The sequence below is a fragment of the Platichthys flesus genome, chromosome 15 (genome assembly GCF_949316205.1).
Source record: "Platichthys flesus chromosome 15, fPlaFle2.1, whole genome shotgun sequence".
Lineage (NCBI taxonomy): Eukaryota > Metazoa > Chordata > Actinopteri > Pleuronectiformes > Pleuronectidae > Platichthys > Platichthys flesus.
The window spans coordinates 15,839,032-15,859,665 of record NC_084959.1 but is presented as its reverse complement, the minus strand read 5'-3'; the positions used below and the strand labels follow the sequence as shown (position 1 = coordinate 15,859,665).

The window sequence follows — 20,634 nt, the reverse complement described above, 5'->3', positions numbered from 1 at the left end:
TGGAAAAGGCAGCAAGCTGCTTATTCACAAGATTAAACCTGTATTTGCACAAATAATCCTAAAATGATTTAGGACCATGATATTACTGAGAAGATACACAGCTCTCTTGTACAAATGTAAACATAACACTGGCCTGACTGGTTAATGTTGCACCAACATGGGAAAATAACCACACCACAATAACTAATTTAGGTTATTTCATGAATTTATTACAACTGGTAAGAAACATAAAATGTTAAGAATAAAGCTTAGAGAAAATTAAATTCAATTTAAAGTCAATTTAAATAGTAAGGCACATTAAACTAGCAGTTGAATGACGACCATGTTGCAGTCCACGATCAGATACAACTGAACCTCATGTCCTATGGAAGCTAAAGTGCTAAGAGTTAAAAACAAAACACTTCCAATGTCACGTCTGAAACTAAAAGCGGATTACTTGCTAATGTTATGTAGCTTTTTACTCTTTGGCAGCTAGGTGCACTCTACTCTGTCTTGGTAAATCATACATTCACTTCACTGGCACAGTAATGAATAAATAAGGTCCCTATAATGAGGCGAAAGACAAAAGGCATCACTTTTTTGCAACAACATGAATGAAGTGTTTACATCTGTGCAGGCTGGTTGACAGTGATCGCGGCCGCCTGCATCTCTTGGTTTCTTCGATTGCTCAGCAGGGCCTGAATCTTGAGCGTTAGCTGTGGAGGAAAAGCATTGAAACATGACAATGGTGCGACAAACACACTCTCACACACACAAACAAACACTCTCACACTCTCTCTCTCTCTCTCTCTCTCTCTCCCACACACACTCACAAACACTCACACACACACCCCCCCCCCCACACACACAGACACACAACTTACCGTGTGTTGCTGTGAAAGAACCTCTTTATAATAGGCCTTTCGACGATCCTGCTCCTTCTGATCACACATTCTCCAAATCTCAGCCTTGATCTTCACCTCGTGTTCAAGCAGATGAGGATACTGACGCCGCTGTGACGTAAACAAAAACACAATATTTTCATACCTGGTGCACACACTGCATGCAAAGCTCAACTGCACAGTGTGAGGTTATGTGGCTTATGCATTTTCAGTTCTCAGTAATCTGCTGCAATGCATTCTATCCACTGCACACATATATATCAAAATATACCATGTGCAACATAACTCAACCCCTCATATCTATTTATGATTATGAACGACATCAGGTCACTCACCGTTTGTAAAATGTACTCGGGAAGGGTGTGAGACTTCATCTTCTGCAGTGCCTGGAAGGCCATTGATACGCTTGCTCTGCACTTGTTCAGTAATTCCTGCAAAGACATGTTGAATTCATATGTGGTATGAGTCACTAACATCACCCGGGGTATTTCTAAGATAAGGTATTAGAAAAGAATGTGTATTTTTACAAAGAGTTGTTCATTGGTCTTCATTTCCAAGGTGTCCTGACCCGAGCTCACTGGAAGGCTGGCAGTTTTTGACTGAAGAAACACACAAAAAGACACATTTACAGAGCGTAAGCCCAAAGAATATGAATGCAAAGTGTTGGGTATAGTGTCCCGGGCTTGATGAGAGCCTGACATGCTGCTGGTCATGATAATTTGAGCTTTGCAGGTTGCAGCCTCTGACCTCGGCCTCGTACTCGGCCCAGGCAGCTTTGCGTTCCGCTTCGCTGAGCTCCTCCTCTTGTTTATGGTCCAGCAGAGATTCGTGTTCGTGGTACGACACTATCTGGTCTTTACAGGTTTCCAACAGCGTTGTCAGGATCTGATCCTGAGAACCAAACACAAACAAAATCATTCCATACTGCAAGTTTGTCATATGAGGGTTTGTCACACGTCGGGGCAGAAAGAAACTGACAACAAGGACTGTGAGTGGCGTTACCTTTGGCAAAGCAGAAGTGGTCCTCTTGCTTTTCTTTGAGTTTGGGTCATTCAGCAGGTCTGGCTCAAATGTGTAAAGTTCTTTGAGCTCGAACAGGGTGAAGTGCCTCTCGATCTGCTGTTGATCCACCACTCGATAGGACAAGGACTGCTTGGTAACTTGACGGTCATAGATCTTCTCCTCCATGGTGCCCTGGAGATAGAAATAACAGCAATAAAGAGGACTGAAAGGTTCAGTGAAAAAAGAGCAGCTTCATGAACTCTAAGTCCAGCACATCTTTGTATCCTGCAAGATTTAATGTGTACGAGTGAAATTTTACAAGCATCAAATCAAAAATGTAATCAATATCTAAAAATACCTTCGCTGACCCTAACCCCTTATATATCACCATTTCAATTTACTAGATCCAGTTTGTATTTCAATATTTCACACAATCATAAACATTAGTTTTCATTAAGATCCAGGAATCTCTGAGAAATCAGTGAACAATTTGAAAAACGCTGTATCAAACAATGTGAATCCGGATCCACACCAGCCCTGAATGGGTTCTTTGTGGTTTGTGCCCCACCCCTCCACAAATTTCATGGAAATCCACCGTTCTCAAATCTTTCCCCCGTTATACCTTAATGTACATATTTTGGGGGATTGTAATTCATGTTACAAAATAAATAAATTTGTGACTGTCGGGCACTGTAGAGCCAGTGGATTTCAAACTGTAAAGACCCAGATCTGCATGTCAAGTCTTCGTCCAGACACCATTGAGCTCACCTGAGCCAGGAAGCGATACACAAACACTTGTTTCAGCTGCCCGAAGCGGTACACCCTGTATATGCTCTGTATGTCGTAGGACGGATTCCACGAGGCGTCAAAGATGATGACCCTGTTGGCAGCCACGAGGTTGATGCCGAGAGAGCCGGCTTTCGTTGAGATGAGAAACAGTCGCCCGCTGACATAGGGTATTGACAGAATCAGAGGAGAGACTTTGTCATGACACTCTCAAAACATTCTGCCTCATTACTCCAGTATAAATAGACGTAACAGCCAGGGAGTGACAGATCTGTACCGGAAATTGACAGGATTGTTGAACAGATCGGACAATTTCTTCCTGTTTGTAGCATTGACGGAGCCATCGAGACGATAGTAATCAACGTTTTTAATCCAGCTGCCGACTGTTGGAACAACAAAGCAAAAACTTCAGATATTAAGAATTAGACATTTCCCAGTGATTGCGTTAATATTTTCATCGCCATAAAAAGAGTCATACCTTTGAATGCTCCTGGGTCCCTGGCGTGGTGAGAGGCCGCAAGGAAATCCTCGATAAGGTTTAACGAGACCAAGGACTGACTGAACACGAGCCTTGAGATGAGAAAATGGATTTGCTTAGTCGTGATAACTTATCAATACTTCGATGGAACATTGGCAGTTTTTGTGTTCAAAGTTGATTCCAATGAGAAAAAAGGAAAGTACACTTTCTCTTCCAGGTCTTCAGCCATCCTGAGGATCTCAAACAAGAGCACCATCTTCCCCGAGTGCTGCATGATAGTGGCGTCGCTCTCAGAGACCATACTCTTGTACCAGCCTTCATTGGCCCTGACTGGACTGAGTGGTGCTGTCTCACCTGCGCAGAATATAACACAGGATAATCTACATCAGGGTGTAAGATGCAGGGCTGGAGTATCAGGCTGCTATTCAGGCATAAACTGAACAAAAACACTGTGCTTATACATCATTATACATCAGGTCCTTCCTCCCCTCCCCTGAATGTTCCGGACATTTCTGGGTTTGAGACCTGTGTTCATCATATGTAAAGGGAAAAATACTGGGAAAGTGTCTGAATCAATTCCTGACATTTTCTTAAGTTCATGTCCAAAAGCAGCTTAACACATGAAGCTTTAATACCTGGAACTGCTGGAGCAGCTTTGGATGCATCAACAATAACCATTGGGTTGTTTCCTCCTGTTCCGTTGTTCTCTCTCAGTCCACTACACCAGGCAAAAGAAGGATTAAATATAAATTAGAAAAAGTTTGAAAGGTGCAGTTTATGTGGAACACAGCACGGAGTACCTGACGGAAGTTTCTTGCTTTAAAGTTCATGCATTTTCTGGCACCGATCTAGACGACACAAAACCTAAAACACTTATAAAACACGGTGTCCTTACCTCTCGGTCGCACTGGGACGTTGGCTACTCAGTTGAGCTGCCGCTGTATCTTGAGTCTTCTTTTTCGTATTTTTCTGTTGTAAAATGAATCCACTTATGTGTTTTTAAAAGCTTAATATGTGTCAAAGTTATCAAGAATCAATGTGTGTTCCAGGTACCTTTTTTTCTTTACTCGTCGAGCTGAGCTGAAGGCACCAGGGATGAGTCCAGATTCGGCCGAGTGCCTGAAAGTCCTTGAAGAGGTTCGCTCCAATCTTAATCTTTACAGAGTTCAACATGGGACCCACACCTGGAAACATAAATGGGAATCTCAGATTAAAAACACACACACACACACACACACACACACACACACACACACACACACACACACACACACACACACACACACACACACACACACACACACACACACACACACACACACACACACACACACACACACACACACACACACACACACACACACACACACACACACACACACACGAATACATCAGAGAATAAACTTGCTCTGAAAAAATCGAATAAACACCATATCATTACAACGGTCTGGAAGAATAGATAAAGTATGTATATTTCTTAACATTATTACACTAATAACTCGACTCGAATAACTCTTACCGCTGATGTGGTCGAGGTAGTAGCGGTACAACTTATACTGCAGCGGAGAAATCCGCACTGCCAGCACATACTCGTGTTTGGGAGGAAGAAACTGAGTCAACTCAGAGTAATCTCTTCTCTGGAAAAAAAGAGATGATGAACACAGTGTTCGGTGAGCTCTGGAATTTCAAACTAACAAAATGTTTACATGCCCAGAGAGTGTGTCACTGAAAGTGTTGTTTTTTTTACCTGTACACATCCAACCAACATTGCATGAAGCACATGCGCTCGCTTCTTCATGATTCGAACGTCTTTCGGTGTTGAGTCAGCACACTGCCCGTTCTCGATGGGGTTGATGAAGCGGTTTCGGAATTCGCCCAATGAGCCCAGAAGATTCTTCTTGATGAAGTTGACCATGCAGTGGTCTGAGGGAACAAAATACGCTTATGAAGAGTTAAGTCAAAAATGAAGTACAAGTCAATATGTTGTGCCTTCACTTAAATGAACAAAGATCTAAAAGGGAAAAGCAATGCTAATTGTTTCAGATTTGGGTACTGTGTTTTTTTTTGTTTATACTGTGTTTTAGCCTTCTAGACTGCATACCGAACAATGTAAGTGTAACCTAAAATAGCATGGGCATTCCTGTCAAACTTTTCCCACCAACTAAACACAAAAAGATCTCTCAATATTCTTTATTTTCCAAAATGCATCACACCATCATAAAAACTGGTGATTTGTGCTTTAGGAGTAAGAATATACCAGTTTATATGTTGATAAACTGGTATATGTGTGTGTGTGTGTGTGTGTGTGTGTGTGTGTGTGTGTGTGTGTGTGTGTGTCTCAGATGGGGGATGTCTCTGAATAGTAGATATAGTTTGAATAAGAACAGATGGGGGGAGCCCATCTTTGATTAGGGGGTGTTGACCTTTTCATATATATACATAAATATTATGACACAGTAACCTCCCAAACATGGTTCATCAAAGAACAGTCATAGCAGTAAACAGACCAAGGAAATATCCGGAAAGTTAGCAGAAATTCTGACTGTGCATATTTAATAAAGCACATTAAATACATAGATCACAGTGGTGCAGACTTACACTCGACCAGGTTGTTCTGCATCGGTGTTCCCGTCAGCACCACTCTTCGCCGAGTCCTGATGCCATTCAAAGCCTTGGAGATGCCGGATGATTCGTTTCGGAGGATGTGCCCCTCGTCACAAATCACAAAATCTGGGCCTGAAAATACACGGGAGATAAAAAACTGTTACCGTGTCAGGGAACGAAGCCATGACATATTGAACACAAAACATTTCAATAACATGAAACCATTACACAGTTTGCGTACCTGGATCCACCAGGATCTTCTTTAACTGTGTCTTCCACTCCTCATTGTTCATATTCTTGGCCGATGACAGGATGCGATAAATCTCGTAGCCCATTATCATAACTCCTCCTTCTCTCTCCCACGCCTGCAGAGCACGGAGTCGTTCCGGAGCGTTCTTCACTGTGGCCAGTTCTCTAACCTGTAACGTATTTCTATTAAAGCCACACCAACACAATACATTCCTTCTTACTTATGATTGGAGATATTTGCATTGCTTTGAAACCTTGACTTGGTCTTTTCCCATTTTGTGTTGCCATTTCTTGAACTCGCTGACCCAGTTGAGGTTTGTGTTGAGTGGACAGATGACCAGGCCAGTTCGGAATTTCAGGTTAGTTGAGAGCAGCACTGTGTGGAGGAACGTTACCACCTATAACATAACACAACAAAGAACATGAAAGAGGGCAGACAACTGACCATAGGAAACAAAGCACTATCTAGGAGCCATAAAATGATGGGAATGTAACAGGTTTAGGGGACATTGGTCTTGGATATATCTAAAGGAGGTGGATGCGTGTGTGTCTTCACCTGCAGAGTCTTCCCCAGGCCCATGCAGTGTGCCAGTATACAGCCTGACCCCGGGGAAGAGTTGGCCTTCTTCACAGACTCGCAACAACTGTCCCAAATAAACTGGACACCTGTTGAAGAATAAAGAAGGCATGTGGAGGTTAGCCTGAACACCAAAATGGGACTCGAATGTGAAAATAAACATGTAGTTAACAGCATTAAAAATGATTAGTGATTATCTCCTCTAAGGAGTATGTTTTCACCCCTTTCTGTCTGTTGGCTGGTAAGCAAAATTACACACAAAAAAAGGAATTAACAGATTTAATAAAACTGCTGTGTGGATCAAGACAAAGGGGCAGTTTGTAGGGGACTGATATCTAGTTTTTTCAATGTGGTGCAGATCCAAATAAAAATCGTGATCTACTGAATGTTAACGTGGTTTAATACGGGCACTGTTGGGTCTGGCGGTGCTTTGGACTCAGTGCCATTCTAATTGGCTATTAATTAGCATTGATAGCAGAGCATGTCACAATTTGAAATCTCATTGAAATCAAACACACCAATTCACATTTTTTATACTAATCTGTAACCAGTTCAGTTATTTATCTCCAACGGGTCTTTGAGATACTTGACTGAAAAGCTCGCACTAACCGTCCACCTGGTGAGGCTTCAGTCTTGTCACCAGGTTCCTGTGCACCTGAACCAGGGGTTCCTTGGTCTCCTCGTCCTGATCCAGGACCAGCTTTGTGGTGACGGGACAAACCACCTGAGACAGCTCATCCTCTATAACAATGATCTGGAAAACCAATGACAGTGTGTTTGCTCCTCCTCTTAATAAACCTTGAAACATATTTATTAACTTGACTGAAGTCCTGCTGCAGTGTTACAGTAAATCTCGACTGTTCATCAAGACGGTGAATTTCTTTGTCTGTCGGACCGGCCGTATATGTGTGTACCTCTCTCCTGTCCTCCATTTGTTGTTCCCTTTCTGCCAGGCGTTTGCACCTCTCCTCCTCCTCTCTCAGTGCTTCCTGGGTCTCGGCGCGGAGGTTGTCGTCCTCGATGATTCTGCGGATCTTTTTGCGTTGTTTTGGAGTGGATTTACCGTCAGTCCCCTCATCCCCATCCTCCGGATCATTCTGCTCCTTTACAGAAAGAACCAACAGGCAATATTAGACAACCTTCCATTCCTCTCCTGGGAGGTATGGTTAACGTTTGGGATATTAGCGATGAGCTGATACAGATACAAAAAGATAAATAACTTAGATATAAAATCCACTGCTACCTTTTCACTGTCAGTGTCAGACAACCAAATGCATTGGACTTGTTTCTTCTGTTGAGAACTACTCAGGTTTTCCTTCACTTCAGAGGACAAACTGTTGATAGAAAGAGAAAAGAATGGCACGTGTAAATGCTCTAGGGTTGCAGTAATGTTATTCCAGTGAATATATAATGATCAGAAGTAGATTTAGCCCCTAGCCATTGAACAGTATATCATTTCATTCACCTTTTGAGCTTTTCTTCATTGGTCTCTCCTTCTGAATCACTCAGCTCTTCGCTCAATCCAAGGTCATCAATATTGGTCTCGTCACTGTCATCGCCACTTTCACCGTCAGCTTGACAGATAAAGAAATCAGACATTAGATCAACATTCATGTTCCTCATTCAGCCAGTTCAGTTTGTGGTGTTCGAGATTTGTCCTTACAGCTCTGGGGTTTGTGGACAGCTTTTTTCTTCCTCCCCTTCTTTTCAACGTCACTCTCTTTTGCTCCCTTGTCACTTGACGTCCCCTCGTCTAAGGTAAGTTTGTGTCGGAGCAGATGGTGTCTGGAGATGGCCTCCTCAGATGAGTTGTCAGACTCATCTGAGGAGCAGAGAAATGTTCTGTCATAATTTCCCCTTTTTAGTGACCCAAAAAGCACCTGATAGTGGGGAATCTGTTTAGTTGTCAATTCAGCTCTTGATTATTTGGAATAAAGCAGGGAAATAATGCTTCTTTTAAGATGCAAAAGTGGAAATCAAATAATGTGCTACTCAAAAACAAATTCTTACCACTTTCAGATGCTCCCCTTTCCTGACTGCTTTGTTTGACCTCATCACTACTGTCAGACTCAGATTCCTCCGGTGTCTCCTCCTCCGAATAGAATTCATCCCCCGACGAGTAGTTGGCTTTTATTTGGGCCAAAAGCATTTTCTTAGCGATTCTTTCAAAAGTAGAAAAGAAGGAAAAGGTTCCTCAAGTTCATTATATGATAAGTAACATCGTCTTCAGCTTGATATTGTTTACTTCAAGGCAAAAATCACAATTGAGTAGAGGCAGTTAACATTTAGACATCAATATTGGCCAATATGACTTGAGCTGTTGGCCTAAATAAATAAATTAGAAATCATATAACAAATATCTTGTACTAGTCGGTAACCATGATGCGTTAATACTTAACCTCTACAAGACATAGATAAAAAAATATGATTATATAATATAAAATAAAAATGGGAGACAGACACATTTTGTAAGAAGTGAGAATTTATTACAGATTTTTTTCAAAGCAAATAATCAAAGACATTTTGGGCAAGAGGATGTTTTTGTTTTCCTTCACTACAAAGTTTTTTGGTAGCTTGATTCAGATATTTGTCATTGGTTTTCATGCAAAATAAAAATTAATGTCAGCTTGCGTTTTAAGAGCTACATAATCTGAGAGGCACCATGTTCCTGCTGGGCCAATTCATATAGTCCACATCCTCTGTGTGTTCAACTGGTTTTAATCCCTTTATACTCCAATGGAGTAATTATCCACATAATCTGACATGGTTCATAATAAATACTTACGAAATACGAAAAATACTGAGTTTTGATCACTCACATTATGTTGATACATTTAGCTTCTGTCCTATCTCCCAACACAGGTTCAACGTGTAATTACACATATCAACAGTGAGTCTAGCAGCGTACATGGGTCAGGCTCGGGTACATCTAATCTCTGGTCAATTGTCCATTCCGCATCGCACCTCTCTAAACGTTCTCTGCGAGCACAGGTCTGATCCTCGAATCAAAACGGGTCATCAAGGCAGGTCACGGGACACAACTGCCACCGAATCCAACGTCCAATCAATTCATTGTAAAAGACGTGCTGTAGCAGAGAAATAGTAAAGCGACGACAGAGGACCATAGCAGTAACACACTAGAGCTTCATCTCATTTGACATGTTTCGACTATGCAAAAGGACGAAAAAAGCAGAAAAACACTGAAGAAGAAAACATACTGCCACACAGGGACATCACTACCATTGGTATAACATGCTGCATGTATTTTAAGGTAATACTTTTTGTTTTATCCCACTAACAACACAATCTGTCAATCTTACATTAACCGCTGACCATTTTCCTGTGCCAACACTATAGCTAAAAACTAACTTTTGAAGAGAATAAAAGACGACACAATATTACAACATCCCAGATTTAAGTGTTTCTTGTCTAACAGCACTGCATTCACTGCGGTACTGTCAGAAAATCCGTCCTGGAAAAAACACACGAGAAACAAACATTCATGTCAATAGCGGCACAGTGACAAGAGTTTGTTTCACAGCCCACTCTCGATCCTCAGATATACTGCGTTTCCATATATGTTTAATAGCACTGACCTGGAAGGTAATTTCACCCAAATAGTTTTATCTGCAGTCAAAATAAGTTTGCTTTAGAAAATGGTCAGCAGTTAATGTATACTCTGTGCATAGAAAGTGGGGTAAAACACACTTAGAGACAAGCAGGTTCCAATGTTAGCTGAGGGTCATTTAGCTGAGGGTCATTTGTGCAAACGGATTGTCTACTTTTATTCACAGCTGCATGTTTTGTACGGGGAAGTCTTTGATTTCAACGCTAGGCTTTGAGCAGCATCATGTTACTAACCACCCAGAGTGGTCAGAAGTCTCTGACTGATATTTCATATCGTAAATGGCTAAAAGCAATTGGGTTCACTTGGTGAGATGAGTGAACAAATGCTTGTGAAGGCACAACTGTCAGTAAAACAGGAAGGACAACAAATGTTGAATTTGTTTTGGTAAAGGACACAAAGCCTGAAAAGACTAATCCGGCCTCTATTTACAACAGAACAGGTCGAGCTCCTGTAACACTTTGACCAGGTGTATGTATATTTCTAGTATTACAAGATACAGACAAGACATTAGGTCAGTGCTGCATATGTATGTAGATAAATATCACTGAATGACAGAAAAGACAGCTCCAGCCATTACAGCACAAGTACCTTCAGCAACAAGATGAACATATATTGTCTTGCCATTGACTGGGAATGTGCTGCAAAATGCTGCCGGGAGACTCTTTGTTGTCAATGAAGTCAGTATTACACTGAATTTGTCTCATGCATGTTCACATGCTGGGACAGATTTCAATGGTTAGCTGTCAGACCAGCCGTGATGCTGCACATGGAGCAGCAGAGCTGCGATTTGTAGCTGGAGTAATAAACTTATAATTTAAAGAAGAGACAACTACATTCCGGGTTATTGGGTATTAAGACACAGCAGAATTTATTATTTTTCACAGTGGTCAACAAGCAAACACCAGAGGCTTGATGTTGATACCTTAAATATGTCACTGCAAATCCCAATTTAACAAAAAAGGGTGCAATGTCAATCGACGTGCACCACAAATAGCGTCTACTACAATTGATGGTACTGTTGTAAACCATGACTTGCATAAAATTGAAAAACACTCAATGAAAAAAAGCCTCAACAATTATACATAATTGTCTAGGGTGAGTTTTGAGGAGGCTTTGGCCATAGAACAATTTCAAGGCTTACAAACCTTCTACTTCTTGTTTGTTGGACTGTGAGAGAAGGCCTTTTACAGATCCTGAGATTCACAGATGCTCATATAACACAAGTCTTTTAAGTAAGAAACCAGACTTTGAAATAATGCAAATCAAATCCACACCCATTCTTTAAAACAAAGCCCTAAGTTATGCTCACGCTAAATATGCAGCCAAAATAAGCAGGCGCTGCGAAGTGAAGGATATTTTTACTTATGTTTTAGGCCAAGAAGTATTCAAAAGCTGAATAACTTACAGAGCTGTGACTATCATATCAGATATTTTAAAAACAAAAATGCCATTTAAATTTTATTTTGTATTTGGGCAAATTTTATTGCCATGGACTACTGTAACCCATGCTCCTGCATAGCTTTAGAGCAGAATGTAATAGGATAATATAAAAAAGATGCTGATCAATGTGAAGCATGTTTTATAAATACATAAGCCTTTCGTAGTTAAGTAATTATTCTTGGATACAGAACAGAAATATTCCTTTCATAATTTTACTTTGGTTTTGATATACAAATGTGTTACAAAAAAAATATTACATCAGGTACGTCTCAAACTTTATACTTCATCTGTAAATATCAATACTCCTTTGATTTAAATTAAAAAAGATTTGTGCATTGTGTAATCACATGCGTTGAGGTTTAAAACGTAATATGTATGAACAATGTAAGTGAAAATAAGTCTGTGACACAAAATAAGCTTCATTAGCATTCCGGTTTAGCTCGGACCTCTTTGAGGGAAAAGGTCAAAGTCAATTGCAGTGTTTCCTCTTTTCTATCAGCTGAAGACACCAGGAAGATACAAGTATGATACAAGAGGAAGAAGTCATTATAAAAGTTCTAAGCAACTTAATTAAACTTTATCGATTGTATTTACATGTATACTGATTGCACACTGAAAGGCAGACAAGCAGACTATATCTGTCATCGTTCACAAGCTTCTCCTGACTTGCCCCCATGCTTCACAGTTTACCACTATGAGGTATATTTGATTGCTGTGGCTCGACTGCAGCTACGTTTTGGTCTTGTTTGACTGCGTAACTGCCTCTCAATGACATAGGTGCTATTAGAGTTTGCACATGGGTCGGTTTTGGAAGTTGTGGCCCTTCTTCCACACGTAGGGTGTTTGACAAATTCTACATCCTGGCTTTTTGAACCATACCTATTTTCTGGATCATCATCATCTTCTGCTGCCCATGAGGGCCCAGACAGCTCCTCATCTCCTACAAAGATAAAAAAAAAAAAAAGGAGCTGGTTATATTCTTTGAACACAGAAATAAGATCCATGACTATAAAACAAAAAACAACACAGCAAGAGAATCTTCCCCGTTTTATTACACTATGACAAGAAATAGCGAGACTGCTAGGTCATGATAGACCTCTGTTCAGCTCATCAAGTTCAACATGATGCTGCCAAATCCCCACGTCAGGGTCTGTGTATGAGACAGTCGTTCCCTGATGAGCATCACACTTTTTTCTTTTCACCTCTCTGAGTCTGTACCTCTAGATCTTTACAGGTTAGTTAATGTGAATAAACCTAGCAAACAAGCAACTTGATTCTGTTGCCATTGCTTTTTTCCTTTATTGTTAAAAAAATGATCGAGATTCATTCACATGGGGAAGTTATTACATTTATGATGGCTCTCTAAACTCCAGTAATGTATTACTATGCTGTAAATAATAACGTTTTTGATTCTCACAATGTTTAAACCTGCAATAACTGAAGTTCCGGCCACTTGGGGGCAGTAACAAGCCACAAGTTCTGTATTCTTATATAATCATCTTTTGAGTGAGTAGAATGAAAAATTCAACAGTTGCTCATTTGCACACACCGCATCGACTTTGATGTTGAATATTAAATATAAAGCTCACCTGATGATTGGTGGAATGCTGCTGTCCCCAGCAAGGACACATCTTCAGTGATTGGCCTCATTTTCTGATTGCTTCCGTCGCTCCCAGAGTCATCCTCACGTTCATCTTCTTCACTCGATGAGGACGGCGATTCCAATTCTTCCTGATGAGATTTAGTCTTAGACTTCCCAGCCTGTAACCTTCCCTGCTTTCTCGCCACAGCTTCCTTCTCTCGTTTCATGATGTGAGGTTTCCCTATCGGCCTCAGCATGTTCAAGTGTTTCATTTTCTTCTGCGAGTCTTGATAATCATTAGAGTTATCGGCCTTTATTTCCCTCCGGGTTTTGACTCTTCTCTCGCTCGAGTCGGACTCCTGGGAGCGATCCAGCCTCTTGCGTTTGCTGCGTATCTTCTCCGGTGAGATCGGGGTGTTCTTCGTGAGCCAAAACAGACATTTCTTGGCCACCGGATTTGATGCTTCATCATCACTCTGGGCTTCATCAGAGCTTTGTGTCATAGCTGCTCGCTCAAGCAGAGCTGGAGGGACTTCGTCTGAGTCAGAGTCGTCCCTTGCTGGCCTCAGACTTTGTTCTTCAGAGTTTTTGGCTTGTACAGTGCTGGGATCTTCCTCAGGGTCAGAATCGCTGTCACTGTCTGCTGCTGAAAGAGATTTTTGGGCCTTGACATCACTTGGTCGACGCAAAGGTGTCGTCTTCACACGAGGAGACCGTCTATTGCCTTGTTCCTCTTCTAGGTGTAGAGCTGTACCAGTGCTGTCATTGCTCAGCTGGCTGTCAGTTTTAGAAGACACAACAGCCGTCTCCATATCTTCTGATACATCTTTTCTTTTTGACTTTTTATCCCTTGTGTGAATTTCCTCTTGCATCTTTGGGGCATGAGAGGAGGGCTCCTGCTCCATTGGCACAGGTGTAAGTTTTAAAACTAGTTCTTTAGTCATGTTGACCCCTGTTTCAGATGGCTTTGGGCTAGTATTTTGCGTCCTCTGTCCAGCTTCGTGTGGATCTGAATCCATGTCCTCCCTGGGGCACTCATGTGGACTTTCCCCATCTATGAATCCCTTGGTTTCAGAATCCTCATCTTCCATATGTTCAGCTGCCAATTTCTGCAAGTCACTCAAGCCTCTTTCATTAGAGACATCCAGGTCTGTGTCTGTCACAGGTGGCGTTTCAAAGCCATCACTAAGGAGTTTCTCCCAATTGCCTAATACTTCCATGTCACTAAATTCTTCCTTAAAGTTCTCTTCAAATACAGTGAGTGATTTTCTCAAGCCTTTAACGACTGACAAAAAAGACTTAAAGTACAATTGGCGAACAGCAGGTGTTTTTTTGTTTACCGTCACAGTATGAATGAAATTGATAAATGTTCGGTTTAACGTGTTTGTAGAATCCACTAAATGTTTCACTTTTTTCGTCACCTCCTTGGAAATCTGCAGGGTGTTGTAGTTAAAGACCACATTACCATCCATACCATTGTGATCCCATTTACCCAAAGGAATGTTTGATGGTGAGTGTGGCAGCATGCCGCAGAGTTCCGATTTCTCTGGCTCCGCTCGGTTTCTCCTGCGCTGCTGTTGCCATACATGCTCCATGTTATCGAGGACGCTGTCACAAGCCAACACCACATCACAAAGGGGCTCTGGGCTGCACACGTAGCAGTACCATTTGCTCTCCAAGATGCCAGACAGCTCCTTCCTTCCCAGGTTTCTTAGAATACACTTCTTGCAGAAGGCGTTACTACAGTAGTCGCAACAGATCAAGTTGCCACCTTCAGCACACCATCTGCATGAGGAAAAGATAAGAGACAAGGAAGCTAACGGTTAAAATAGGATACATATATAAGGTTACGGAATTTAAAATGTTAGGCTCAACACATCCTACCTGCACTGCTCGTCCATTCCATCTCCATCCCTGCTGATGTCGTCACTTAAGTAATACTTGTAGCAAGCCTGACAAAAACAAGACATTTAAAGGAAGAGTTACAGAGAGCTGGGATAAAAAAGGTTATTAAAAGCAGCTGGAGGATTTTACAAAACTCCTTAAGTGAGGACAGCCGTCCAAATTATCACAAATACGATGAGACCAATGGTGGGTTTTTATTTATGTTTTGCAGCATCTGGACCCATTGTGACTTTTTCACCCTTTCAGTTTCTTAAATGGATCTGTCACCCCCACACATTCTTTTACTTCTATCTCAGTGAGGACACTCATTGTCATAATACATTCCCCCAAGACCTTACCATAACCATCAACACCAAATGCTAATCCTAAAACATATCATCATTTTGAACCCTAAAACCAAGTCTAAATCCTCCAGAAAAGGTATAAGTATAAGATCACACACACGCACGCACAAAACACTCACCTTGCAAATAAGTACTTTCAGAACTGGATGCCGGAAGAAGGAATCTTTTTGAAAGTGGTTCACTTGTCGGCCACATGCAGTGCAACTGACAATTCCCATTTGTTCAACTCCTATGAAAGCAAACACCACAGTCAGAACAAACCCAATGGTTAGAAATACACATTGACAAATGACTTCACAAAGTTGAGACTGTCCTGTTCAAGCTCTTCTCAGCTCCACCTCATTCTTGTAGTGAGATGTCAATGAGCCGGATAACTGGTCTGAATACAAAAATGGGTCTAATGCAGTAACGGCAAAGGAAGTGTCGCTTTTGAAGCAACTTTATTTCAGAGTCAGTGTATCAGTGACGTCTCTCAAAGAAAGATAATGACCAAGCTGCATTTAGACACAAGGTGAAGTGCATTTCCAGCTTTGACCACTTACTTTAATCAATCAATGGCGATCAAGTGAACTGACATATGCTTCTTTTTATTTCCCTTCCATAAAGTGATGTGCAGTTTTTATGATGACCCAGAAGTGACTGACCTCCGCGTCTTCTTGAGAACTCTTTCCGCAGAACGTTGGATTTTCGGCTGCGAAACTCAGGACCCCTGAAGTCATCTCTTCCATTATCAACAGGTTCAGGCCGGACCAGTATAGTGCCTGTGTGAACAAAATATTGCAAAATTTCAATCAAATATTGCATCATTGTTAAATATGCATCTATGGCCTAAGGCTGGAGACCCACTACACTCTAGCAGGTCTACCCTAGTAGATAGTTAAAGACAAAACACCAAGAGCAAAGCAAAGATATTGAAAAACACATAAACAACGTGTTCTAGCTTGAAGCACCATTCCAAATTCCCACGGCCACACAAATTAAAGAACAGCATCGAAGAAAAGAGATGTCATCCGTGTTTGTTCCTTCAATTCAATTAAAAAATGTCTGCCGGAGATGCGATTCTACCAATCAGACCAATCACAACTCTTGCGGTTGGGCTTTAGGGTTACGGATCAACAGCTGCAAATATAACCACCTAAGTTTTGGTTATGAGGCAGAGTTATTCGTCTTATTTTAAGTCAAAGTAACAGTGATAACAGTGGGAAACTTCCAGACTTACCTTTAGGCAGTCTCGTGATATCGAGGTGACCATTTGTGGTGGCTGGTAAATCAACGTCCTCACTTGCATTTGAATCCCCTGATTCATCTAGTCCAGAGTGCTTTGTGACAACAGAAGGTTTTCTGAAATATCAGCGAATCAGAGAAGATGTAAGTCAGGGATTGAGGCAGAGGGTTACAGAGGGTTTTTAAACCACGACTTCTGTGTTTCTCTATGATCAGTATGCTTCAGAGGTGTTAAAACTTTTATTTTCCATGCAGACATGTAATCCTGCCCTGACCTATTTCAAGTAATTCAGTGAATTTAACTCTGCATCCAAAACAAAGGTTTACATGATAGGGTAAAATAAATCTAGACTGTCCCCAATAAATGAGACTCAAAGTGATGATTGTGTGACATTGTGGTGCTTCATCTCGGGTTCGCAGGGAAATACAAACTCACCTCTTTGAGTATCTGGTATCCCGACCTGGCTGCAAAGCAAAAAAGTTTGTTAGTTTATTCTTTACTGGTGGTATCATCATTGACACTTTGTGTGATGTGACTAAGGTTTGGCGATACATTGAATATACTTGATATATCGTGGCTTGTTCCAGGTGAGATTTATAAAATGACTATATCAGGACCAACGAGTACGAATTTTAGTTTTAGGCCGTATCATCCAGCCCTAGTTGAGACTATCGCAGTATAGTCCTGATGGGGAACGACAGCACTATCACACCAAACAGCAAATACTGAAGTTGTTAGGCAAACTATTGGAAATAAAAAAAAATTGTGTTACAGTTTTGAATTATTCAAAGTTGAATTAGAACATAAGCCAGTGAAGCTACTTTATCACAAAACAGCTTAATGAACAGTGGTAAAAAAAAAGAAGCAGCCAACTAGTTGTATCTGAGGAAAAAGCCTATGTTACTTGTGGCCCTTTCCTTTTGGTTGTAAAAAATAAAAGAACTGCAAAGTTAAAGATGTATGATTAATCATTTGATTGGGAGGAATATTTTACACTATCCACTTTATAAACATTTCTCATACAAACTTTGCACGGCTGGGCATCTATCTCATGACCAATGCTATTCAACTTTATTTGGTCCTGCTTTCATACACTTAACTGTGGCACTGTTGTAAATATCCAAATGTGACCAAATTTCAACAAAAATAATGTATCGTTACCTCTGCTGCAGTCTCGCCTCTCGAGCTTCCCACCGAGCAGCTCCTGTGTTTTCGATCTGTGAACAACACATCAGTTCAAACGTTTGTGAAACACATGACCCTGATGAAAATGTCTCCATCACAATATAATGGATTAATCAGAAACTGTACCAGCGTCCTCTGAGGTTGGTGGGCCATTGTTGTCCTCAGCAGTGGAATGAGCTAAGTACTCATGTAGCTTGTTGACCAACACATTCAACTTGTTGGTGGTAGTGCTACAATCATAAAGGATGTTTATGGTTATGGTAAGCTTGACATTCAGAAAAGCTGGATTTATACAATGTATTAACACTGGGAACATGAAGCAAATTAGATGAAAATCAACTCGTTATAATCTCTGAAACCATTTGAGATGAGCTCAATCCCTGACACTGCATTCGATTAATCCGTAGTCTTTCACCCTAATTGCAGGACACAATGAAAACCCTCATGCTCCACAATTTGTTGTGCATCAATCAGCTGTTTGATGGAGTTTTCTGGCAATGCAGAAAGCAAGAAAAAATTTAGCTTTTTTAATGTAGTGTAAAGAATTGTATTTTCTCAAAAGAAAGCAGTCTTCAATGTTGACAGTACTGTTTGGAGTTTATCCACTTTATCTGGAGGGTCTTCCTTAAGATTACTTTGGTAAAGAGTGTAGTGGGGCTTGGATTGCTTTACTCGAGCCCGGCTGTTAATAGGTTGAAGGAATGAACGCGTACTGTATCTGAGTACCTTAAGCATTCGTTGTAATATCACAAAGGATCAAACAACATCCTCCGCTCTGCGCCCAGCCAAAACCAGTACAACGACCCTGCCTCTGTGATCACAATGTTTGGGTTTCATTCGTAGCGGCACAGACTCATCATTGTTTGTGTTTACTGATCTGTGTGATGCTGATCATCTGTATTCCGATACAGAGAAGTGTTAGTTTCGGTTGCACCCTGATCAACATTAATGGTGTGTATAAATGATGAGAGGCACCAGTCTGTTTAAAGCAACACCGTTGAAATGACCAAAACAAGGTGGACACTGTGATTCATACGTAAAATGAACTTAAAAGTTGCATTAGCGTTATCGCATTAGCTGCACCAAACACACAGACAACTAAGTGTTGTTACCAGTGGGTAAGCTTAAACTCATCTCGGGTAAAGAATTAAACGCATCCTGCTTGTATTACTCAACTCAGGGTGGAAGCTAAATACGTATTATTGATTAGGTTCATTTGTGAAATCACAACACTTAACCCTTAGCTGGCTAGTTGCTAAGCTAGCTCGTCGTTATTCCCGCTCATAGACAACGAGCATTTCAGGCCACAGTTTTTACCTGAGCATCGCTGCGGACATGACGCAAAGCAGGCGAACCAAGTCGTTCGGGTCCTTATCGTTTCATAGCAGCTAAATAATCAGATACTAATCACGTCGCTCAGCCTGAACTCCACATCTCGTCACAAAAAAAAACATCTACGTTGGGACATTCACTGTTTCTGCCTTGGGGTCAGATTGTAGATTCATTACCGTCACCTACTGGCCGGAGTGTGTAACAGTATTTTCGTTGACACCTTCTCATGACTGTGTTGGAGCTGAACTTTTATTCACAGCACAACGATATGAACAAATAATGTATTTACTGGTCTCAGCTATTAGTCTTCTAACTACTGTAATATTATCAGTGTTGTACCAATATGTTTTATATTGATCTCAACTTTCTTTCCTGGAAACTGTCAATGCAAATCATGTCAGGCATCATACATCAAACACAGGTCCTCATCACAGCTTTTCTTTCTTTCTACTATTTTGCTAATATTGTCTGACCACACCATAAATCCTCGGTTATTTCCCCTGATAAATATCTTTTAAAACCATAATCATGTATGTATATATGATATATCTCATCAACGACTTATTGGCGTTGATAACATGCTTTATATATCGTCCTACCCAAACCAACACCAACTTTCTCATAGATAAAACAGCATCATCACTACAGATCTTCGAAGCACTACACTGCTATTTTTTGTAAACAAACTGATTCCAGTGTGTTCATATACTGACTTTGTTGTGAAGCTACATCACAAATAACTGGAAGTGTCTGGAAACGATTTAGATTTCCTTTAAAACTAAAGGAGAAGACTCTCCTTAAGTGTTTTCCTTTAGATTTAGAAATAAATTAAATCATTCTCTGGCACTGACAGAGCATTGATTCTGCACAACACTAATTTACATAAAGTTCTTACATACAGAAACATTCATTTTGTCATTTTAGAAATAGATAATCACATCAAATTTTAACTTCATTTTTCCTTTTGGCACACTCGTACTCGGTTGGATGTACGTCATTACAAACGAGAAGAGACAGTCATCTCCTGTTATTCATATATAAAACATCTAAATGACTAAGCTCTCTTCTTTCATTTAAACCAGAACAAACAGCACAAGATCCAGTCACTACTGAACTTCAGACATCCATCATGTACGCACCAGTATTAGCAGAACTAGATTCAGTAACTACCATTTACAAACTTCCTTCAAACCACAGTCCTGTGTTCCCCTTGGAGATGTAAGACATTTTGTATGTGATGTTTTTTAAGAATCTTGTGGCTGTTTTTATTCATTGATTTCTACTGTATTGTTTTGCTGTGGCCTGTTATTAATTATGTGTTAATGATTGTGAATATTTCACTTTCTCGGGGCTCTCTTTGAAAACAGATGTTGATCTCAACGCGACGGCTCGAACAAATAAAGATTAAATTAAAAA

The 20,634-nt window shown here is 40.7% G+C and overlaps 1 protein-coding gene across 1 annotated transcript; it reads right to left on the bottom strand.

The window, feature by feature from the left end:
* Nucleotides 1–184: 184 nt before the first annotated feature.
* LOC133969133 (transcriptional regulator ATRX-like) lies at nt 185–19,353 on the bottom strand. The gene is made up of 35 exons (XM_062405409.1): nt 19,204–19,353; nt 18,013–18,116; nt 17,863–17,918; nt 17,137–17,165; nt 16,696–16,817; nt 16,121–16,237; nt 15,596–15,705; nt 15,112–15,179; nt 13,235–15,012; nt 12,525–12,585; nt 8,588–8,739; nt 8,241–8,399; nt 8,043–8,151; nt 7,821–7,911; nt 7,492–7,680; nt 7,187–7,331; nt 6,557–6,666; nt 6,255–6,398; nt 5,993–6,170; nt 5,746–5,883; nt 4,895–5,070; nt 4,667–4,784; nt 4,201–4,331; nt 4,043–4,116; nt 3,783–3,865; nt 3,351–3,501; nt 3,148–3,239; nt 2,947–3,052; nt 2,652–2,829; nt 1,884–2,075; nt 1,629–1,772; nt 1,409–1,480; nt 1,217–1,312; nt 864–992; nt 185–695 (listed from the first exon to the last, which is right to left on the bottom strand). Exons 1-35 carry the CDS (start codon nt 19,221–19,223, stop codon nt 603–605), a joined length of 5,715 nt encoding a protein of 1,904 aa, XP_062261393.1. The 5' UTR covers nt 19,224–19,353; the 3' UTR covers nt 185–602.
* Between the last annotated feature and the right edge of the window lie 1,281 nt (nt 19,354–20,634).